An 18,838-nucleotide genomic window follows, 5' to 3' on the forward strand; every position below is an offset into this window, starting at 1 on the left:
GACTTATGCCTCGTCACTACCAGTGTACGATGATTTAAAAAGTTTGAAAACAGAGTCAGAAAATGGCTTATCCAGTCAGTTTTGTCTCCAAGCAATTCTCTGTGATGACACAAAGGACCCAGAGGATGGGACAGTGTGTATGTCATCCAAATGTTCTGACCTTCTGACATCATAATGAGGTGACCAGAGAGTGCTTGGTTTTCTTTCAGAATCCCATTACTCTTTGCCACCACTTTCTTACACATTTTGCTGAAGGTTTCAACCTCATCAGGGAAATTCTTCATTGGTGGGTTGGTTTTGAGTTACTCTGGTTCCGAAGTCAGCATTACTTTGCTTTCTTATTTCATACGCTTTTTCCAGAGGAGCTGCTTTTACTGTGGAGAAAATAAGGAGATCGCACACCTGAGCACAAGCATTATCCTGGTGTTGAAAACAATTTACTGATGCTGACAGGGAATCCTTGTCTCTTCCGACCCGTAGTTTGTGTAACGTTGTATTAAGATCTGCTCTGCTCATCCTGCACCAATTCTCTTATCTCAGACAGGAGGGACCCCCTTTGCTTTGCTGTGATGTATGTGAACAGGGCCGCAGAGGTTCTATTTGAAGGCCGGACTTTGTTTTAGTCCTTAATACTAGGATGGCAGTACAAAACATCTCTGCGGGTTTGCAAACCGTTTCAGTGCTGAATGCTGGTAACGCTTTCTTTCCCTCGATGCTGTGCCAAAGAAGGGTACTTCAAAAGACACGGTAAAAAAAGAAACCTAGGCATAGGGTAGAAAGAAAGAACTGAGCTGGTGCAAGAAAAGGAGGAGAAGTATATTCACAATGTCAGTCCTTGCAAAATGTAGTCACAGAAGGGGAATCCTCTATTCTGCTGAAGCATAATGAAGAACCGGCTGTTCTGTATTATTTCATTTCTTCTGTGGACATGCTGCACATTCCAACACGGTAAGATATTAAGTTGAAAGACAAACATTTCATGCAGTGAAAGAGCAGGCGCTCTCTCTTTTTAAAAAGAAATTATTTATTTCAGAAGACCTCTAGAACTAAGGCTGGGAACTAAATTCAGGTCTGCGTTTTTGTCCATTAAAGCTGTGGCATTCTGCAAATAATTCCATCAATAGGTCCAAGAATAATATGGTGTGGTGCTAAGCTGTTTTGCATGAATTTGTGTTTGCAGTGCCAATTGATAGGCAAGGACAGGATATATACAATGTGTTGCCCTCCCTATGTTGTGGGACTCCCACACCTATCAACCCCAACCAGGTAGGTCAACATAAAGAAATTACAGGATTCCAGCAACTTCTGCAGGGCATCCATCCTGGTCTTTATTTTTTTTAAAAAATGGATTTTAACGTTGCATTTTGAATTGCTGCAACCTGTCCTGGGATCCGGTCATAAAGGCAGGTAAGAAATATAATTATGATTATGATTGCCCTGGGTTAGAAATTTAGGTGTAGTGATTATATTACATTTATTGAACAGATTTATTATTATTTTTACTATTGAATGATTCTTCTCTTATTTGCGAAATCTTGTGTTTATATCATCAAAATGCTTTGATATATAGGGCATTTTGTATGCCACCGCTGATAGATATATTAATAATAATTTTATTATTTATATGCCACCCATCTGACTGGGTTGCCCCAGCCACTATGGGAAGCTCCCAACAAAAAATTAAAAACACAATAAAATATCAAACATTAAAAGCTTCCCAATACAGGGTTGCCTTCAGATGTCTTCTAAAAGTCAGATAGTTGTTTATTTCCTTGACATCTGATGGGAGGGTGTTCCACAGGGTGGGTGTCACTACTGAGAAGGCCCTCTTGCCTGGCTCCCTGTAACTTCACTTCTAGTAGTGAGGGAACTGCCAGAAGGCCCTCGGAACTGGACCTCAGTGTCTGGGCTCAACGATGGGAGTGAAGATCCTCCTTTAGTAAACTTTAACTTTTAGTGGTGTTCTATTGGCTATACATCAATGTGTTGCTATTGCTGTAATTCTGATTTTTGTTGTTGCGATGGTTGGTGTTGTGATGTATTGTTCCCATTGCTGTTAAAAACAAGAGAGGGCATTATTTGAGAACACTGGAATCCAATGGGATGACAATGATGTCATCTGGATGCTCCTTAAAAAGTGAGTGAGCCAAGGATGCTAATGCCTAGAGAAAAGAGCTGGTGTGGAAGTGACCTTTGATTTGTATTCAGGAACTTACAGCTTTGATCAATTATCATTCTACTTTGAAAAGGATTTTTTCTTTAGTGACTATGATGATGCTAAATGCAATTTCAGTGTGCACACCTGACATTGATTTTGGAGAAATCATAGAGAATAAAAGAGCTCAATATCTGGAACATGACCGGTTACAGTACAAGTGTTTCCCTGGGTATGACTTGGAAGGGTCTGGCTGGATAACATGTAAGGAAGATGGATGGACCCCTCGTCCAAAGTGTTTTGGTGAGTGGACTATTTCTGACAACTTTTAAGAAACATGGATAGGGCACACTGTGAAAGTGGATAACTCCAGCATTTGTGTAATATGAATCATATGAACTTATCTCAAAATAAAATTATATTGTTGGAATTGGATTGGATATAGCGCAACCCACCCACCCCATGTTGTTGTTGTTTAGTCATTCAGTCGTGTCTGACTCTTCGTGACCCCATGTACCAGAGCACGCCAGGCACTCCTGTCTTCCACTGCCTCCCGCAGTTTGGTCAAACTCATGCTGGTAGCTTCGAGAACACTGTCCAACCATCTCATCCTCTGTCGTCCCCTTCTCCTTGTGCCCTCCATCTTTCCCAACATCAGGGTCTTTTCCAGGGAGTCTTCTCATGAGGTGGCCAAAGTATTGGAGCCTCAGCTTCACAATCTGTCCTTCCAGTGAGCACTCAGGGCTGATTTCCCACCCCATAGCAATGTACTTTTATTGGGTAGCCACAATTATAGGAAATGGCTTTAACTGGCTAGCTAAACCAGGTGAGGGTAGGCAATGGGTCTCAAACCCGCAGTGAGCTACATGTGAAGACAGGCTCTGGTGGATTAAGCATACAAGACCAATAGTGGGTCCAACGGTCAAGAAGGTGGTTTCTGCATGTGCTGTAGATGGGGCTTGTCAACTTGGGAAGGTAGCTTATCTAGGAGAAGGAAATCTCTGATCCTACTGGTACCGCACATATTGCTCTGCTTTCCTTTGGACCACATCAGTGAAGCCATGAGGCTGGTCTTGTCATCTGGGTAGCCCAGGACCTCCACACTGCCCAGGATTGAACCCAGGGAGGTCATTTCAGTGCTGCTAATGTAGCAGTTTGACTTAGCTTCCATCTGAACATATGTAGGCACTCTATATCAGGGATGGGGAACCTGTAGCCCTCCAGATGCCGTTGGACAACGCCTAAATTCCCTGACATTTGGCCCTGCCAGCTGTGTCTGATGTTCAGCAACATCTGGAAGGCCACAGGTTAGCCACACCTGCTCTAGGTGATCAGGATTCCTGGTTTTATAGAAGTACCAATTGCATGGAGTGCTAATGCTAAATGTGCACAGGGATTGATTTGCAAAGGTTGCCCTGAATGCCCAGATCAGGCTTCCTCAACCTCGGCCCTCCAGATGTTTTTGGCCTACAACTCCCATGATCCCTAGCTAGCAGGACCAGTGGTCAGGGATGATGGGAACTGTAGTCTCAAAACATCTGGAGGGCCGAGGGTGAGGAAGCCTGGCCTAGATGTTGAGGGCTAGGACCAATGGACCAATGAGGCCAAAGGGAGCTGGAATCCAAAAACACTTAGAAGGATATACAGTGGTACCTCGCGTTACATACGCTTCAGGCTACATATGCTTCAGGTTACAGACTCCACTAACCTTGGGTTAAGAACTTTACCTCACGACGAGAACAGAAATTGCACAACGGCAGCAGCGGGAGGCCCCATTAGCTAAAGTGGTGCTTCAGGTTAAGAACAGTTTCAGGTTAAGAACGGACCTCTGGAATGAATTAAGTACTTAACCCGAGGTACCACTGTAATCTGAAAAGGGCTATAATATAAAAAATATCATTTGAACCCAAGTTAATATGTGGGTTAATTTTCATTCAGAATTGAGCAAAACCTGGATGTCATTTGTAGGCCATAGAGTTATAAGCTACTCCTAGGGATCCAATTAATCTAAAGTCAGACCTGGAAGGCTGAATAGGAGAAGCCAATTCCAAAGATGACCCCGTCTCTTTCTTCCTTTTCTTTCAGCACCCTGCCCTATCACAAAACAACAGCTGGAAGCCAGAAACCTGCTTTTGTACGGTGGGCAAAAACATTCAGAATTGATTAAAAATGCACATACATTGGAATTCATATGCATGAAAGGATACATAATAATCTCTCCTTCTGTGAGAACGTGCATTGATGGGAACATGGATCTGCCATCCTGTAACCCTGTCGGTAACTGCATTGATAATGCTATTTCACATCAGTTGGGTGCTTTATCTGAAGGGCATGGGAGGGGGGTGTTTCTGCTGTGTTTGAGCTGGTCTGCTGACACCATCAACTTTTGGCTCTGCTTTTGCCCAGGTTCAGTGCAAAATGGGTCTTTGCTTTATGCAGAAAACCCACAAGCACATCACTTTCCAGTTTAAAAGCATCTCCCAGTACCTTCTCCCATTTGCTCGGATAGCCTCTAAATCCCTTAATCTCCTACCAATGAGCTGAAATCATCATCATCATAATGATCATTGGATCCAGCTGTTGTTGTGTAAAATGACCTTAATAAAATCCTATTGGATTGCTTACACAAACCACTGCTGGATGCCTATGGAAGTGAAAAGAAACCTTTCTAAGTGAGGATAAATTCATCTGCCTAGTTTTGTTGTCACCAAAGCCAGGAAATACAAGCTATAGTGGTACTTCGGGTTAAGAACTTAATTCGTTCTGGAGGTCTGTTCTTAACCTGAAACTGTTCTTAACCTGAGGTACCACTTTAGCTAATGAGGCCTCCCGCTGCCGCCGCGCCACCGGAGCACGATTTCTGTTCTCATTCTGAAGCAAGTTCTTAACCTGAGGTACTATTTCTGGGTTAGTGGAGTCTGTAACCTGAAGTGTCTGTAACCTGAAGCATCTGTAACCCAAGGTACCAATGTAGTTTGTTGCAGTGTCTAGGTTTTTTATCGTTTTACCTCTCGGAAGGAGGAACAGGGTAAGAAGAGGATGGGAGTTTGGTGAGGTATTTGGAAAGGGTCAGATTTGTGGGTCAGATTTATAATAATAAAATAATAATACCGTAATTTATTATTTATACACCGCCCATCTGGTTGAGTTTCCCCAGCCACTCTGGGCGGCTTCCAATCAAGTGTTAAAAACAATACAGCATTAAATATTGAAAACTTCCCTATGATTTAGCCTATGAGCTGCTAGCTCCCCACGCCTGCATAATAGTGGACATGACTATGAGCTTGATATGGAAACAAACAAGCTCATGCCTTCCAACATCCCAGTGAAAATAGGGATGCTCAATTCAATAATAGTAAGAGTAAGAGTAGGAGTAATAGTAATAGTAGTAGTGGTAACAACAACAACAACAACAACAACAACAACAACAACAATACCCCAGCCACTCTGGGAAGCTTTCAACATACATAAAAAAGCATAATAAAATGATACAGGGCTGCCTTCAGATGTCTTCTAAAGGTTGTACTGTATAGTTACTTATCTACTTGGCCCAGGGGGTCATGTAACTCCATACTGTCCAACATTTATCTGATGAAAATAGGGATGTCCTAAGGAAAAGCAGGACATTCCGGGATTAAAACAGAAACCACGACAGCTTCTGTAAATCCAGGACTGTCCTTAGAAAACAGGGACGCTAGGAGGGTTTACAAGCTACCTGAGACATATGTGCAGATGTTTTATATTAACCTTGTCAGGTGGAAGCAACCAAAGAACTAATGCTACTCCGGTAGCATTTAAACCAGACTTTTGCCATGATCAAAATTCACCTCCCTTTCCCTCACAGAGCCCTGTGCTATCTTACTCAATGAAACAGGAAGCTGGTAAACAGAAGAATATTTTTTTAATAATGCACTCACATTGATGATTCGATTGCAAACCAGAACATGTCATTTCAAAAACCTTTCCACATCTGTTTTTACACGCCACTGCAAACCAAAGTGTAATGTGCGCTTAGTTTGAACTAGCTGGTAGGGACTGTGCCTCTTTCCATGAAGTAACTTTTGACAACGATCATATATGCCTTCAGATCGGAGACCGCAGGTGTTAGAGATTTATGGGCAACAGAGGTGTGGCACATGCCTCCAGCATCACACAGAGATGTTAGATGCTAGAAAGGCCTTAATAAGATAACTTACCTATTCTACCGTTATAACATATGTTATTCCATTGGGTCATTCCAGTGTCTGACCAAGAGACTTCCGTCACTGGTGACATCCCTGCCAGTGCCACCACTTCCAAGAATCTGCTGCTGCTAGCATCAGATCTCTCCACACCAGGTACCAGAATGATGCAATGCCCAGTGTTACCCATTAGGCTGGAATAGGGGTGGACAGATCTGCTAGTTTCTCATTTTTCTCAGTCTTAAGTTCATGGGGCAAAACCCAGCTGAGAGGGGTGTCCTAAAACAGGGAAGAAGGGATTAAACAATCCTCCCATATTGCCGCTGCTCCAGTCAAATTTGCAGTCCCCTTCTCGTGCAATTGATTTTCATTGAAAAACCCTGGAAGATCATATCACTGATCCCCATTGCAATGCATTTTGAGCTGAGGCTAAGTGCTTGCAGGATGGCAGCCACTGTTGATTGCTGGGGTGGCTAGTTTGCATTCTAGAATGATCATTTAATTTTAAAAGCCATGTGGTGGTGGTTATATGTTGCAACTACTGAGCGGTATTGAGGAAGACATTAACCGTACTTCCTAAAATTCCTTTTTCTGTTTCACCACAAGTGATGTGCACTGCCCCAGAAATAGGTGGCGGCAACTTCTTTCCTGTAAAGAGTCAGTACAAATTTGAGGAAGTGATCTCTGCTAAATGTAATCAGGGATATCAGCTGGAAAGCCGCAAGAGCTCTTTTAAATGTACAAAGTATGGCTGGTTACCATCTCCAAAGTGTGTACGTAAGTAATTTTCATGTTGTAGTATTCCCCCCCCCCCATGCAGTGTTAATCTCAATGACTGATAATGGAATCTGTTTTGTATTTTTGATGGTTTTTCATCTACTTTCCCCCAAGGTGTGTGTTACGTACTGAAGTTCTCACCCTGGGCCAGCAGGGGGATACTGTAGATAGTTCAGGTCCACATATGCAAATAAGGGATCGAAAGTGATGTTCAGTGATTGGATAGTTACAGAAAATGGTTACTGTTGCGTTCTAGTGGAGCTCTATATAAGCAGGCTGCCTGAACCCTTCAGTTCAGTTCTGGTTCTGACCTGTGAATAAACAAGAGCTGTTCGAAGAATCGCTGTATCGTCTGATATGTTCACCCACAATTTAACAGTGTGTTTATATCATATGTCAGGGCCATCATTCTGAATTTGCCACTTGTATGGTTTTAAGTACCAGCTCCTCTCTGAACCATAAACCCCACCTCCAGTTCTTAAATCCACTGGCACGCTAAACAAGTTGTCTATACTGAATTGTTCAAACAAAGAACCATGAAGAGAGAGCAATGGTATTGACTTGGCTCAAGGCCTTACATTCCCAATCCAGCAAATTGTGGATACATGCAGTGGAAGCCATTAGACTTCTGAGGTGCATTCGAAAATGGAAGCTATTCAAAAACCCAAACGTTCAGCAACGGAGACATTCAAAAACCGCGGTACCACAGTATCACTACACAATTATGTTGATCCTCGTGGAAAACCGTTCCAGTATCACATTACAGGGACCAATATCAGAGCCACTTTACAGGTTCCATAAGAATAATAGGAGATATTCATAATTCACAGAGTTTAGGGCTGGCGAATCAATGGGGCTATTGGGCTAACATTGGAAAAACCTGCATAAACAAACAGAATCGAGTACCGTCAAGCAAAATAACTGAAGGTGTTTATCTGTTTTAACAGTCTCTGTTTTATCTCTTTCAAAGCAAAGCAATGTGATTATCCCCATATAGAGAATGGAGCACTATCTTGGTCCAACACATACTACAGTGACGTCTATTTTCCAAAAAAGGAGGGACAGACAATTAGTTTCAGATGCAAGCACGGCTTTCTGCCAGAAAATAAAAAGTACTGGTATAGAATTAGATGCACCAAGTTAGGCTGGGATCCAGAACCGAAATGCTTCAGTAAGTGTATGTTTCTCTTATTCTCCTTGAGCTAAGAAGGCACCAGCAACATTAATGATGGCTGCTGAGGTGCTTTGAAAGAGTTAGTCTACCTAAGATGGAAGTAGCATATAAGTCAAAAGCAGGGCTGACCCGTTCTATTTCATCACCTGAGTCAAAACAGAAAGGTTCCACTCCCGCTCTGCTGTCACTCTGTCAAAGCCTCACTTACTGGGGTTGCATGGCTGTAGCTTCCAGGATGTGGCAAGATCTTATGAGAGATTGGCGAGATATTGCCTGAACCCAGAAGCTGGATGCAACTGAAGGCTGCCATAGCTCCCTGGTTCTGGCACCTTCCTTTATGTTTTTCCCACCTGACATTTCAAACTTGCTTGTAAATATGAGCCCTTTCTTGGCATTTCGAATCCCTTGCGCAACAAGGGAGATTTGGGATGCGTGTGCAAGTCCCCACCCACTCCTTATCACATGGGTTTTTGTTTTTTTTAAAAAAATAATTTTTATTGGGTTTTCACATTTTAACAACACACACACACAGAAGAAAATAAAAACAAAACATGTATAATTTCATAACCTTATTTTCTTAACCCCACTCCCTGACTTCCCCCCACCCCCCCTTCATACATCCCAATTCCAATAATTAGCTCAGCAGGTTCTTATCTCCCATCTTTAACATATTATTGTTATTTTTGAAATTAATTCTTATTACTTGGCCAAATTTTACTTATCCAATTTTCTTATAAATATTGAATCCTTTTCTAAGGTCGACCCAAATTCCCTTCCACGAATTTCCCCCTTTTTATATTAAATGTAAATCATAATAGCCAAACACAAAAGTCATAAAAGTTTTGAAATTCTGTTCTCCCCTCCCTCCCTACCCCGGTTTCTGTCCCTTCCCAAATAAATGTCCACAAAAACAGTTCTTAGCCTGGATTCCTCACATCAGAGGCCTTCAAATCTCTGTCAGTCTCTCTCTGCCAGTTTTGTTGGTAGCCCTCTTTGTTGGTCCTCAGGTCTCGAAGGAGCTCTGGCACAGTCTCATCAAATTTTCTTCCATCCGAAATACTTGGTAACAGCTGCTGCAAAAGGTCAACTAATCTCCCATGCTCAAAGAGGAAGCCCCAATCATATTTCTTATTTCTTTTAAGTTCCAGTATTCCAAGTGTTCCAGGGGTTTCCTCTTTCCTCTTTCGCATCTTTCGCAGATTGGTAATCCCAAGATCTTCTTCTTTATGTTCTGACAATGTAGGCTTCAGATTGGTACTCTCCTGTACTTTCTTAACTCCTTCTTCCCTCTCCTCCAGTTCCAAAAATGTCTCTTCTGGTTCAGCTGCAAATTTTGTTTCAGTCAGATCCTTTATGCATTCAGCAGGGTTGCTTGTTTTAGAGTTCAAGGTTATAAGTTGTTTGTTCATAGCCATGCTCTGCTCTTGCAGTATTCCCACGAGAAAAAACATTCTTTCTATCTCTGCCTGTAATTTTCCATCTGTAGCCATTGTAATGTTTCAAAGTTTCCCCTAGGGGGATTCTGGTTACTTAATAGTCCTTTCCCAACAGTCTATTGCTTTGTTATTTATAACTACTTTGTTCCCGTGCACTTTAATTCAAATGTAGCAAATTTAGTCCAGAGAGATGTTAAACAATAAGATTTTTAACTTTAACTGCCCGTTTGACAGCTCCTTTGACAGCTGTCAAACTCCTTATTCCTTTTCCTCCAGCTCACACACAGGGCACTCCCAGGTCGGGCGGGGGGGGGGGGGGTTAGACAAAAGCTTCTAAAGTTCGACTCTTACTCTCCAGCACAAATCTTCTTCTGTCAAATTCATGGAATTAATATCTTTTAACTCGAAAAAAAAAGAGATCTCTCCACCTTAATTCTCCGATCCTTGCTTTAAATCTTTTGTAGGTAGAGGGGGTGCGGACTTCCCTTTAACACATCCCCCGGTCGTACCGAATTCAAAGGTAAAAGTTTTAAAGTCCAAATTCCATTCTACTCACGGGTTGTTTCAAGTCCAAATTTCAGGGGAAAAAGTCAGCGCTCTCCGGCCATGGCTCGCGGCTTCGCTCCACTGCTGTAGCGGTCTACTCACAGCACCACGCCACTCTCTGTACCCTCTCCGCAGCCTTTAAAAAGGCTCTTCGTGGGTCAGGGGGGCGCTTGAGGTGCCCGCCGAGTCACCAAGTCCGCAGGCTTCCGCGCCTGCGGTTTCTGAGGGTCCCCGCGTCGCCATCGCGGTGAGACCCGTCTGCAGCAGAGCCGATTCCCTCCGGAGCTCGGAGGGAATCCGCCATTAGCCGATCGCGCTAACCCGGAAGTCCATCACATGGGTTTTTTTGAATGCCTGAATAGGGCTAGAATTTGCAAACATTCATTCCAAACCTGCTTTATGACAATCCCTGTGTGTGCGCGCCATTATTCTGCAGGCATGCCTAAAAAGTGCTGAATATCATCTTGGGTGTAGCAGAATGTAGCATTCGGAGAATCTTGGTTCTTTGATTTTTTAAAAACGTAAGTTTCTTAGGAACTTATACCAGGAAGCTGCCTTATACTAAGCAAGAGACTCTTGGTCAGTATTGCACAGTGTGATGCCATTCAATATTTGGCAGTAGATTTCCATGATTTCATACAGGGGCCTGTTCCATAGCTGCTTTCTGGACCAGGATGTCCAAAAATATTTTGCGTACTGTTCTCTAATAAAGGTTTTGTACACATTTCCTCTCTTTCCATTCATGCATATGTATTCGTTTTGCCTTTAGGACAATGCACCCCTCCTAAACCCTTGCCACATGGTGAAGTAATTTACGACTCTAAGAATAACTTCATCGAGGGTGATAATGTTTCGTTTCGTTGTGATGCAGGCTATCAACCTGAAAATCAAGCAACGGCCATGTGTACAAAAAATGACTGGTCGCCTACTCCAAGTTGTTCCTCCATGTGTAAGCTTTACTTGATAACTGATCAATACACCTCGGATTGTGGATACAGCCTATCTGATTCTGCCTTAAACAAGCCACATTAACTCCATACCCTTACTGCCATGATAGTTCTGTACCGACAAATTCCTTTAACAAGTTTTTTGGGGGGACATGGAATAGAACTGCATGCCTCTGGGCTGACAAGGCCCATTCATGCTCCTTTTTGTCCCATGATTTCTAATCAGGGGTTGGAGACGATTTTCTTTTGTCCCACTGCTTTCCCTGGGAAAACACATTGTTTACTGCTGAATCAGAAGAAACACCAATCTGCAGAAAACTCGACAGATGTTTGTTTTGATTCAGCAGTAAACAGCAGGTCTTTCTGGCAATGCGGTGGGGCGAAAGAAAAACCTATTGGACCTAGATATCATGGGACAAACAGATATGTGGAGGAGCCCTTAGCTTTCAGTGTGATCTTATAAATCCTTTATTTACAGTAGCACATTTCTGTATTTGCACTGCAGCCCAAGCAGGAAATTAGATTAGGTTTCATAAATGGTTCCATAGCAATCTGCTAAGCGAACAGGGTTCAGTTCAGATTTATGAGACCAGAGGCTCAATCCTGTGGTCTAGGCAAGATGGTTGCCACAGACTTGGCTGGATATGATCAAGTAGTATTCAGCAAGAGAGGAACTTCAGAAATGATATTTGCTACTTGGCAGGATTCTGGCCCACCCCAGTGGCTAATCATTTGCGACCTCCAACCTGTGTAGGCAATGGATTTGTTTCTTCTCTTTCCCCCATCTGGATGGGAATTGGGGGGTGATTTATTTATTACCTCAAAAAAAGGATTAAAATTCCAATAACAGTTAAATAACAACAGGTGGCTGCTACTGCTGTGCTCCCTTAGTAGAAATATTATAGTTCACTCAACCAGTTGCCTTTCTGAATCTCAACTGAGGGATATTCACAGCTTGGACACTAGGCTAATGGCTTTGGGCTGACTTGCTACCATAAGAGATAATGAGCAATCAAAACCAAGACTCAGAAATACTGAAGATGATGCCCTGCTGATGTTGAATTCTATTTCTCATGAGCCCTGAGCAGATCAGGGATATTGGGAGGGGCCCCAGGAATAATAATAATAATAATAATAATTTATTATTTGTACCCCGCCCATCTGGCTGGGTTTCCCCAGCCACTCTGGGCGGCTTCCAACAGAGATAAAAAATACACTAAAATGTCACATATTAAAAACTTCCCTGAACAGGGCTGCCTTCAGATGTCTTCTGAATGTCAGGTAGTTGTCCATCGCCTTGACATCCGATGGGAGGGCATTCCACAGGGCGGGCGCCACCACCGAGAAGGCCCTCTGCCTGGTTCCCTGCAACTTGGCCTCTCGCAGTGAGGGAACCGCCAGAAGGCCCTCGGAGCTGGACCTCAGTGTCCGGGCAGAACGATGGGGGAGGAGACGCTCCTTCAGATATACTGGACCGAGGCCATTTAGGGCTTTAAAGGTCAGCACCAACACTTTGAATTGTGCTCGGAAACGTACTGGGAGCCAATGTAGGTCTTTCAAGACCGGTGTTATATGGTCTCGGCGGCCGCTCCCAGTCACCAGTCTAGCTGCCGCATTCTGTATTAGTTGTAGTTTCCGGGTCACCTTCAAAGGTAGCCCCACGTAGAGCGCATTGCAGTAGTCCAAGCGGGAGATAACCAGAGCATGTACCACTCTGGCGAGACAGTCCGCAGGCAGATAGGGTCTCAGCCTACGTACCAGATGGAGCTGGTAAACAGCTGCCCTGGATACAGATTTGACCTGTGCCTCCATGGACAGCTGTGAGTCCAAAATGACTCCCAGGCTGCGCACCTGGTCCTTCAGGGGCACAGTTACCGCATTCAGGACCAGGGAATCCTCCACACCTGCCCGCCTCCTGTCCCCCAAAAACAGTACTTCTGTCTTGTCAGGATTCAACCTCAATCTGTTAGCCGCCATCCATCCTCCAACCGCCTCCAGACACTCACACAGGACCTTTACCGCCTTCACTGGTTCTGATTTAAAAGAGAGGTAGAGCTGGGTATCATCTGCATACTGATGAACACCCAGCCCAAACCTCCTGATGATCGCTCCCAGCGGCTGCATGTAGATGTTGAAAAGCATGGGGGAGAGGACAGAACCCTGAGGCACCCCACAAGTGAGCGGCCAGGGGTCTGAACACTCATCCCCCACCACCACTTTCTGAACACGGCCCAGGAGGAAGGAGCGGAACCACTGTATGACAGTGCCCCCAGCTCCCAGCCCCTCAAGACGGTCCAGAAGGATGTCATGGTCGATGGTATCAAACGCCGCTGAGAGATCCAGCAGAACTAGGAAACAGCTCTCACCTTTGTCCCTAGCCCGCCGGAGATCATCAACCAGTGCGACCAAGGCAGTTTCAGTCCCATGATGAGGCCTGAATCCCGACTGGAAGGGATCCAAATGGTCCGCTTCTTCCAGGCGTGCCTGGAGTTGTTCAGCAACCACTCGCTCAATCACCTTGCCCAAGAATGGGAGGTTTGAGACTGGGCGATAATTGGCCATCGTGGCCGCATCTAAAGATGGTTTTTTAAGAAGCGGTTTAATAACCGCCTCTTTCAGCGGGTCTGGGAAGGCTCCCTCACGGAGGGAAGCATTCACCACCCCACGAAGCCCATCGCCCAGTCCTTCCCGGCTAGCTTTTATAAGCCAGGATGGGCAAGGATCCAGGAGACAGGTGGTTGGCTTCACTCGTCCAAGCAGCCTGTCCACATCCTCGGAGGTAACAGATTGAAATTGATCCCACACAACTTGACCAGACAGGACTCTAGCACTCTCCCGCCCCGGCCCTGCTCCCACGGTGGAGTCTACTTCTTCCCGAATCTGAGCGATTTTATCTGCAAAAAAATTTGCAAAATCATTGCAGGAGAACATGTGGCCCGTACTGGGCCCCGATGTTACAGGTGGTTCCGCTAAATTGCGAACCACCTGAAAGAGTCTCCTGCTGCTGTTTTCTGCAGATGCAATAGAGGCGGTGAAGAAAGTCTTCTTCGCCGTCGCTATCGCCACTTGGTAGGCTCGACGTTGAGCTCTAACCCGTGTCCGGTCAGATTCAGAATGAGTTATCCGCCACCGGCGCTCTAGCCGTCTCAACGATTGTTTCATTGCCCTCAGATCCGTGGAAAACCACGGGGCTCTCCGGGCTTCATGCAATCGGAGAGGGCGCTTCGGAGCCAAACAGTCAATAGCCCTGGTTAACTCCACATTCCAGTGGGCCACCAGGGAATCGGCTGAAAGGCCATCAACATGGGATAAAGCATCCCCAACCACTCTCTGGAAACCATTTGGATCCATTAAGTGGCGGGGGCGGACCATCCGAATCGGTCCCACCTCCCTGCAGAGGGGATGGGTCGCGGAGAAGTCCAGTTGCACCAGGAAGTGATCTGACCATGGCACTTCTTTCGTTTCGCTTTTACTTAGTGTCAGATCACCAACATCCGTAGAGGTAAACACCAGGTCCAAGGCATGTCCGCGGCTATGGGTTGGGCCAGACTTATTCAGGGACAGCCCCATGGAGGCCATGCTTTCCACGAAGTCCCGAGCGGCCCCTTGTAAGGTCGTGTCGGCATGGATGTTAAAATCCCCTAGGACGACCAAGCTAGGTGTCTCCAGGAGAACATCCGCCACGACCTGAAGCAGCTCGGGCAGGGAATCCTTGGTGCAGCGGGGAGGTCGGTACACCAAAAGGAATCCTGTACTGCCCCTATTGCCCAACTTCCAGAACATGCACTCAGAAAACTGGGTCTTCCCAATAGGACGCCTGGTGCAAACTAATGACTTCCTAAAAATCACTGCAACCCCCCCTCCCCGCCCACATGACCTGGGTTGCTGTGCGTAAGAGAAACCTGGTGGACAAGCAGCGGCAAGGACAGGCCCATCTGCTTCATCCAACCAAGTCTCTGTTACACATGCCAGGTCAAGTCCTCCATCCATGATCAAGTCATGGATGGCAGTGGTCTTATTAATCATTGACCTGGCATTGCACAGCAACACTTTCAGGTCATGTGGGTATCCCTTGCTGATTCTAGTATTCATCCGGTCAGGACCAGACCCAGAGGCAGGGATAGTCCTCAGACAACGACTAAACCTGCCTCCTCTGTAATGACATGGTCTGGTCTTAGCGTAACTCCTCCTCCTACCCGTGATCACTGAGATCGGTTGTCCCAGTGCATTCCCCCCTGTGAAGCATATCCCAGCCATTTTATGGGCTGGGGCCCATTCCCCGGCAGCCCTGACCCCTCCCCTTAAGAACAAAATAACCCCTTTAAGAAACAAACAAACAAACAAAAAAACACAAATAAGACAATATAAACAAAAAACAATAGAAATTACAAAAATTACAAAAACATAAAATCAAACAAATTCCCAGGCCCAATAAACATCCACCGCACCCCCCCCCCCACATACAAAAAATTCAAAATAAAATTTTAAAAACATTTTAAAAGCACTCTGCACCCCTCCGGCAGTAACAGCAACTGTTCCAGTGAGGCCCGTCAGGCCCTGCCCCAGGCCAGATGGTGAATGGCAGGAAGGAGCAGGGCCCTCAGACACTCACATGCAGGAGAGTCCTCCCGGGCAGCAGAGTCCAGCAGTCCTTTATGAGGCTTCAGGCCCCGCCCCAGGCCAGATGGTGAGTGGCAGGAAGGAGCAGGGCCCTCAGACACTCACATGCAGGAGAGTCCTCCCGGGCAGCAGAGTCCAGCAGTCCTTTATGAGGCTTCAGGCCCCGCCCCAGGCCAGATGGTGAGTGGCAGGAAGGAGCAGGGCCCTCAGACACTCACATGCAGGAGAGTCCTCCCGGGCAGCAGAGTCCAGCAGTCCTTATGAGGCTTCAGGCCCCGCCCCAGGCCAGATGGTGAGTGGCAGGAAGGAGCAGGGCCCTCAGACACTCACATGCAGGAGAGTCCTCCCGGGCAGCAGAGTCCAGCAGTCCTTTATGAGGCTTCAGGCCCCGCCCCAGGCCAGATGGTGAGTGGCAGGAAGGAGCAGGGCCCTCAGACACTCACATGCAGGAGAGTCCTCCCGGGCAGCAGAGTCCAGCAGTCCTTTATGAGGCTTCAGGCCCCGCCCCAGGCCAGATGGTGAGTGGCAGGAAGGAGCAGGGCCCTCAGACACTCACATGCAGGAGAGTCCTCCCGGGCAGCAGAGTCCAGCAGTCCTTATGAGGCTTCAGGCCCCGCCCCAGGCCAGATGGTGAGTGGCAGGAAGGAGCAGGGCCCTCAGACACTCACATGCAGGAGAGTCCTCCCGGGCAGCAGAGTCCAGCAGTCCTTTATGAGGCTTCAGGCCCCGCCCCAGGCCAGATGGTGAGTGGCAGGAAGGAGCAGGGCCCTCAGACACTCACATGCAGGAGAGTCCTCCCGGGCAGCAGAGTCCAGCAGTCCTTTATGAGGCTTCAGGCCCCGCCCCAGGCCAGATGGTGAGTGGCAGGAAGGAGCAGGGCCCTCAGACACTCACATGCAGGAGAGTCCTCCCGGGCAGCAGAGTCCAGCAGTCCTTTATGAGGCTTCAGGCCCCGCCCCAGGCCAGATGGTGAGTGGCAGGAAGGAGCAGGGCCCTCAGACACTCACATGCAGGAGAGTCCTCCCGGGCAGCAGAGTCCAGCAGTCCTTTATGAGGCTTCAGGCCCCGCCCCATCATTTTGGCTATCCTTGCTCTGCTGAAAGAGTGCCAATTTGTATAAAATATAGGTGGTGGGGGGGGGGGGGACAGCGAAGGGACCTTGGCCCCTAGGAGTTGGCTCCTGTGCTCTGCTAACTGTACAGTGAGTGTTCTCAATTTGTTCCCATCAGCAAGCCTCATTTTGCAACACTTTTTAGTGCTGCACGCTTGGACAGTAGTACCTCAGGTTAAGATCTTAATTCATCTGGAGGCCTGTTCTTAACCTGAAACTGTTCTTAACCTGAGGTACCCCTTTAGCTAATGGGGCTTCCCGCTGCCGCCGCCACACGATTTCTGTTTTCACCCTGAAGCAAAGTTCTTAACCCAAGTTACTATTTCTGGGTTAGAGGAGTCTGTAACCTGAAGCGTCTGTAACCTGAAGCATCTGTAACCTGAGGTACCACTGTATAAAGAATCTAACATATGCTGTATTTCCTCACCCCCCCCCCATAACATTACAGCTGCATCCAGATTTGAGAGAAGACTTCAGTAGGTCAACCTCACCAGCGCCTGGAGATTAATGTATATATGCTATTTATTTTTATATGATTTGAATTCTTTCTTAATTTTTTATCGTTATGGATGTTGTTTGTCTGTATTCATGCTGTTAGCTGCCTTGTGTAGAAAGTCACAGTACAAATAAATTTTTTCTTAATATAAAAATAGCAAGACTTTATATCTGTAATAACTCCACCCTTTATTATACATATGTCACAATGTTGTGAACTGAAGCATTTATTTAACAGGGGCTAGGGCTATAGCACTCCTCCATCAGGGACCCCCTGGAGGGTAACTCTATTTGGTGTAGGTCGTAGGGCCCTCTAAGTGGTGATTTACCCTTAGATGGACTCCCAGCAGATGGGTTGGAGAGATATAATTTGGCTTCACCCAACGCCTATGCCAAACGATTCACATTTGTAACCAATAAAGTTGTGGCCTATTTGAATCCATAAAACCACATGCTGTGTCATGTCTGGTTATTCACCCCTTAGGCAACTGTGGGGTCATGGGGTCTTGGCTTGCAACTAATTTTACATAAGGTTAGGCAAACCAAGAAAAGGCTTGAGTATTCACAGAAAATTTAAATAGAGCACTGGAAGAAATTTATGGCGCTTAACTAGATGGTTGTATTTTCTATTTGTAAAGGCTAAGATAATAAAGGCATAAACTAGTAAAGTTGAAATGAATTGAAGTCCAAATTTTACAGCAAGTTCTAACAGAAATAATGAGAAGTAATATGAATATATGGGTTCAGTGGCGTAGCGTGGGTTGTCAGCACCCGGGGCAAGGCAAGTAATTTGCGCCCCTAACCCCTAACCTGCCGCCGCTGCCAGCTTCTTCTTGCTGCTGCCTGGGCTGGTCGGGTGTGGTTCTCTCCCGCGCTCAGCGCTACGCTGGGCGGCCGCTGCACTGTCCCTCCCCCAGATAGTCCCTCCCTCGCTCTCTCTCCGCTCCGCACCACAACGCACGCCTGGCACCCTCCCCCTCCACTGTGGGCGGCGACCCGGCAGCTTGGATCGGATTCGCACAGCCAGCACTGCAGTGAGAGAGAGTGAGTGAGCCAGGTAGGGGCAGAGAGCTGCGAGTGCGAGTGCGCGCCCCCCAATGTTGCGCCCAGTGCGGCTGGCCCCCCCTGCACCCCCCACGCTATGCCACTGTTGCTCTAAAAGCAGAAAATGGCTCAAACCAGGTTTCCCCATGCGGAACAAAATAAGCCACAGCCAATTCAAGGGCATCCTATGTAGTAACTTGTTTGTACACTGGGGACTAGGGGGAGGTGCCTGACACCCGAAAAGCCAGCCTAGATGAAGGCAGTATTGTTTCAAGGGGGGTGGATAGGTATATATATAGAAAGGAGAATTACTGGATGCCAAGATGCAAGTGTCTTTGGTGAGAGAACCCCA

At 46.3% G+C, this 18,838-nt stretch overlaps 1 protein-coding gene across 6 annotated transcripts; it reads left to right on the forward strand.

Moving 5' to 3' along the window:
* The first annotated feature begins 67 nt into the window (after positions 1–67).
* LOC309343897 (complement factor H-like) lies at positions 68–17,587 on the forward strand. Of its 6 annotated transcripts, XM_081866097.1 has the most exons (9): positions 70–286; positions 849–948; positions 2,294–2,458; positions 4,241–4,432; positions 6,397–6,492; positions 6,943–7,113; positions 8,084–8,284; positions 11,039–11,218; positions 17,396–17,587. In XM_081866097.1, exons 2-9 carry the CDS (start codon positions 885–887, stop codon positions 17,425–17,427), a joined length of 1,101 nt encoding a protein of 366 aa, XP_081722223.1. In that variant the 5' UTR covers positions 70–286; positions 849–884; the 3' UTR covers positions 17,428–17,587. The 6 variants fall into 6 exon arrangements, with proteins under 6 accessions (XP_081722225.1, XP_081722223.1, XP_081722222.1 ...); XM_081866099.1 differs by having other exon boundaries at positions 68–948; positions 11,141–11,218; XM_081866096.1 differs by having other exon boundaries at positions 70–948; positions 2,250–2,458.
* Positions 17,588–18,838: the final 1,251 nt, after the last annotated feature.

Source organism: Podarcis erhardii, assembly GCF_964252035.2.
Source record: "Podarcis erhardii genome assembly, chromosome: 6".
Lineage (NCBI taxonomy): Eukaryota > Metazoa > Chordata > Lepidosauria > Squamata > Lacertidae > Podarcis > Podarcis erhardii.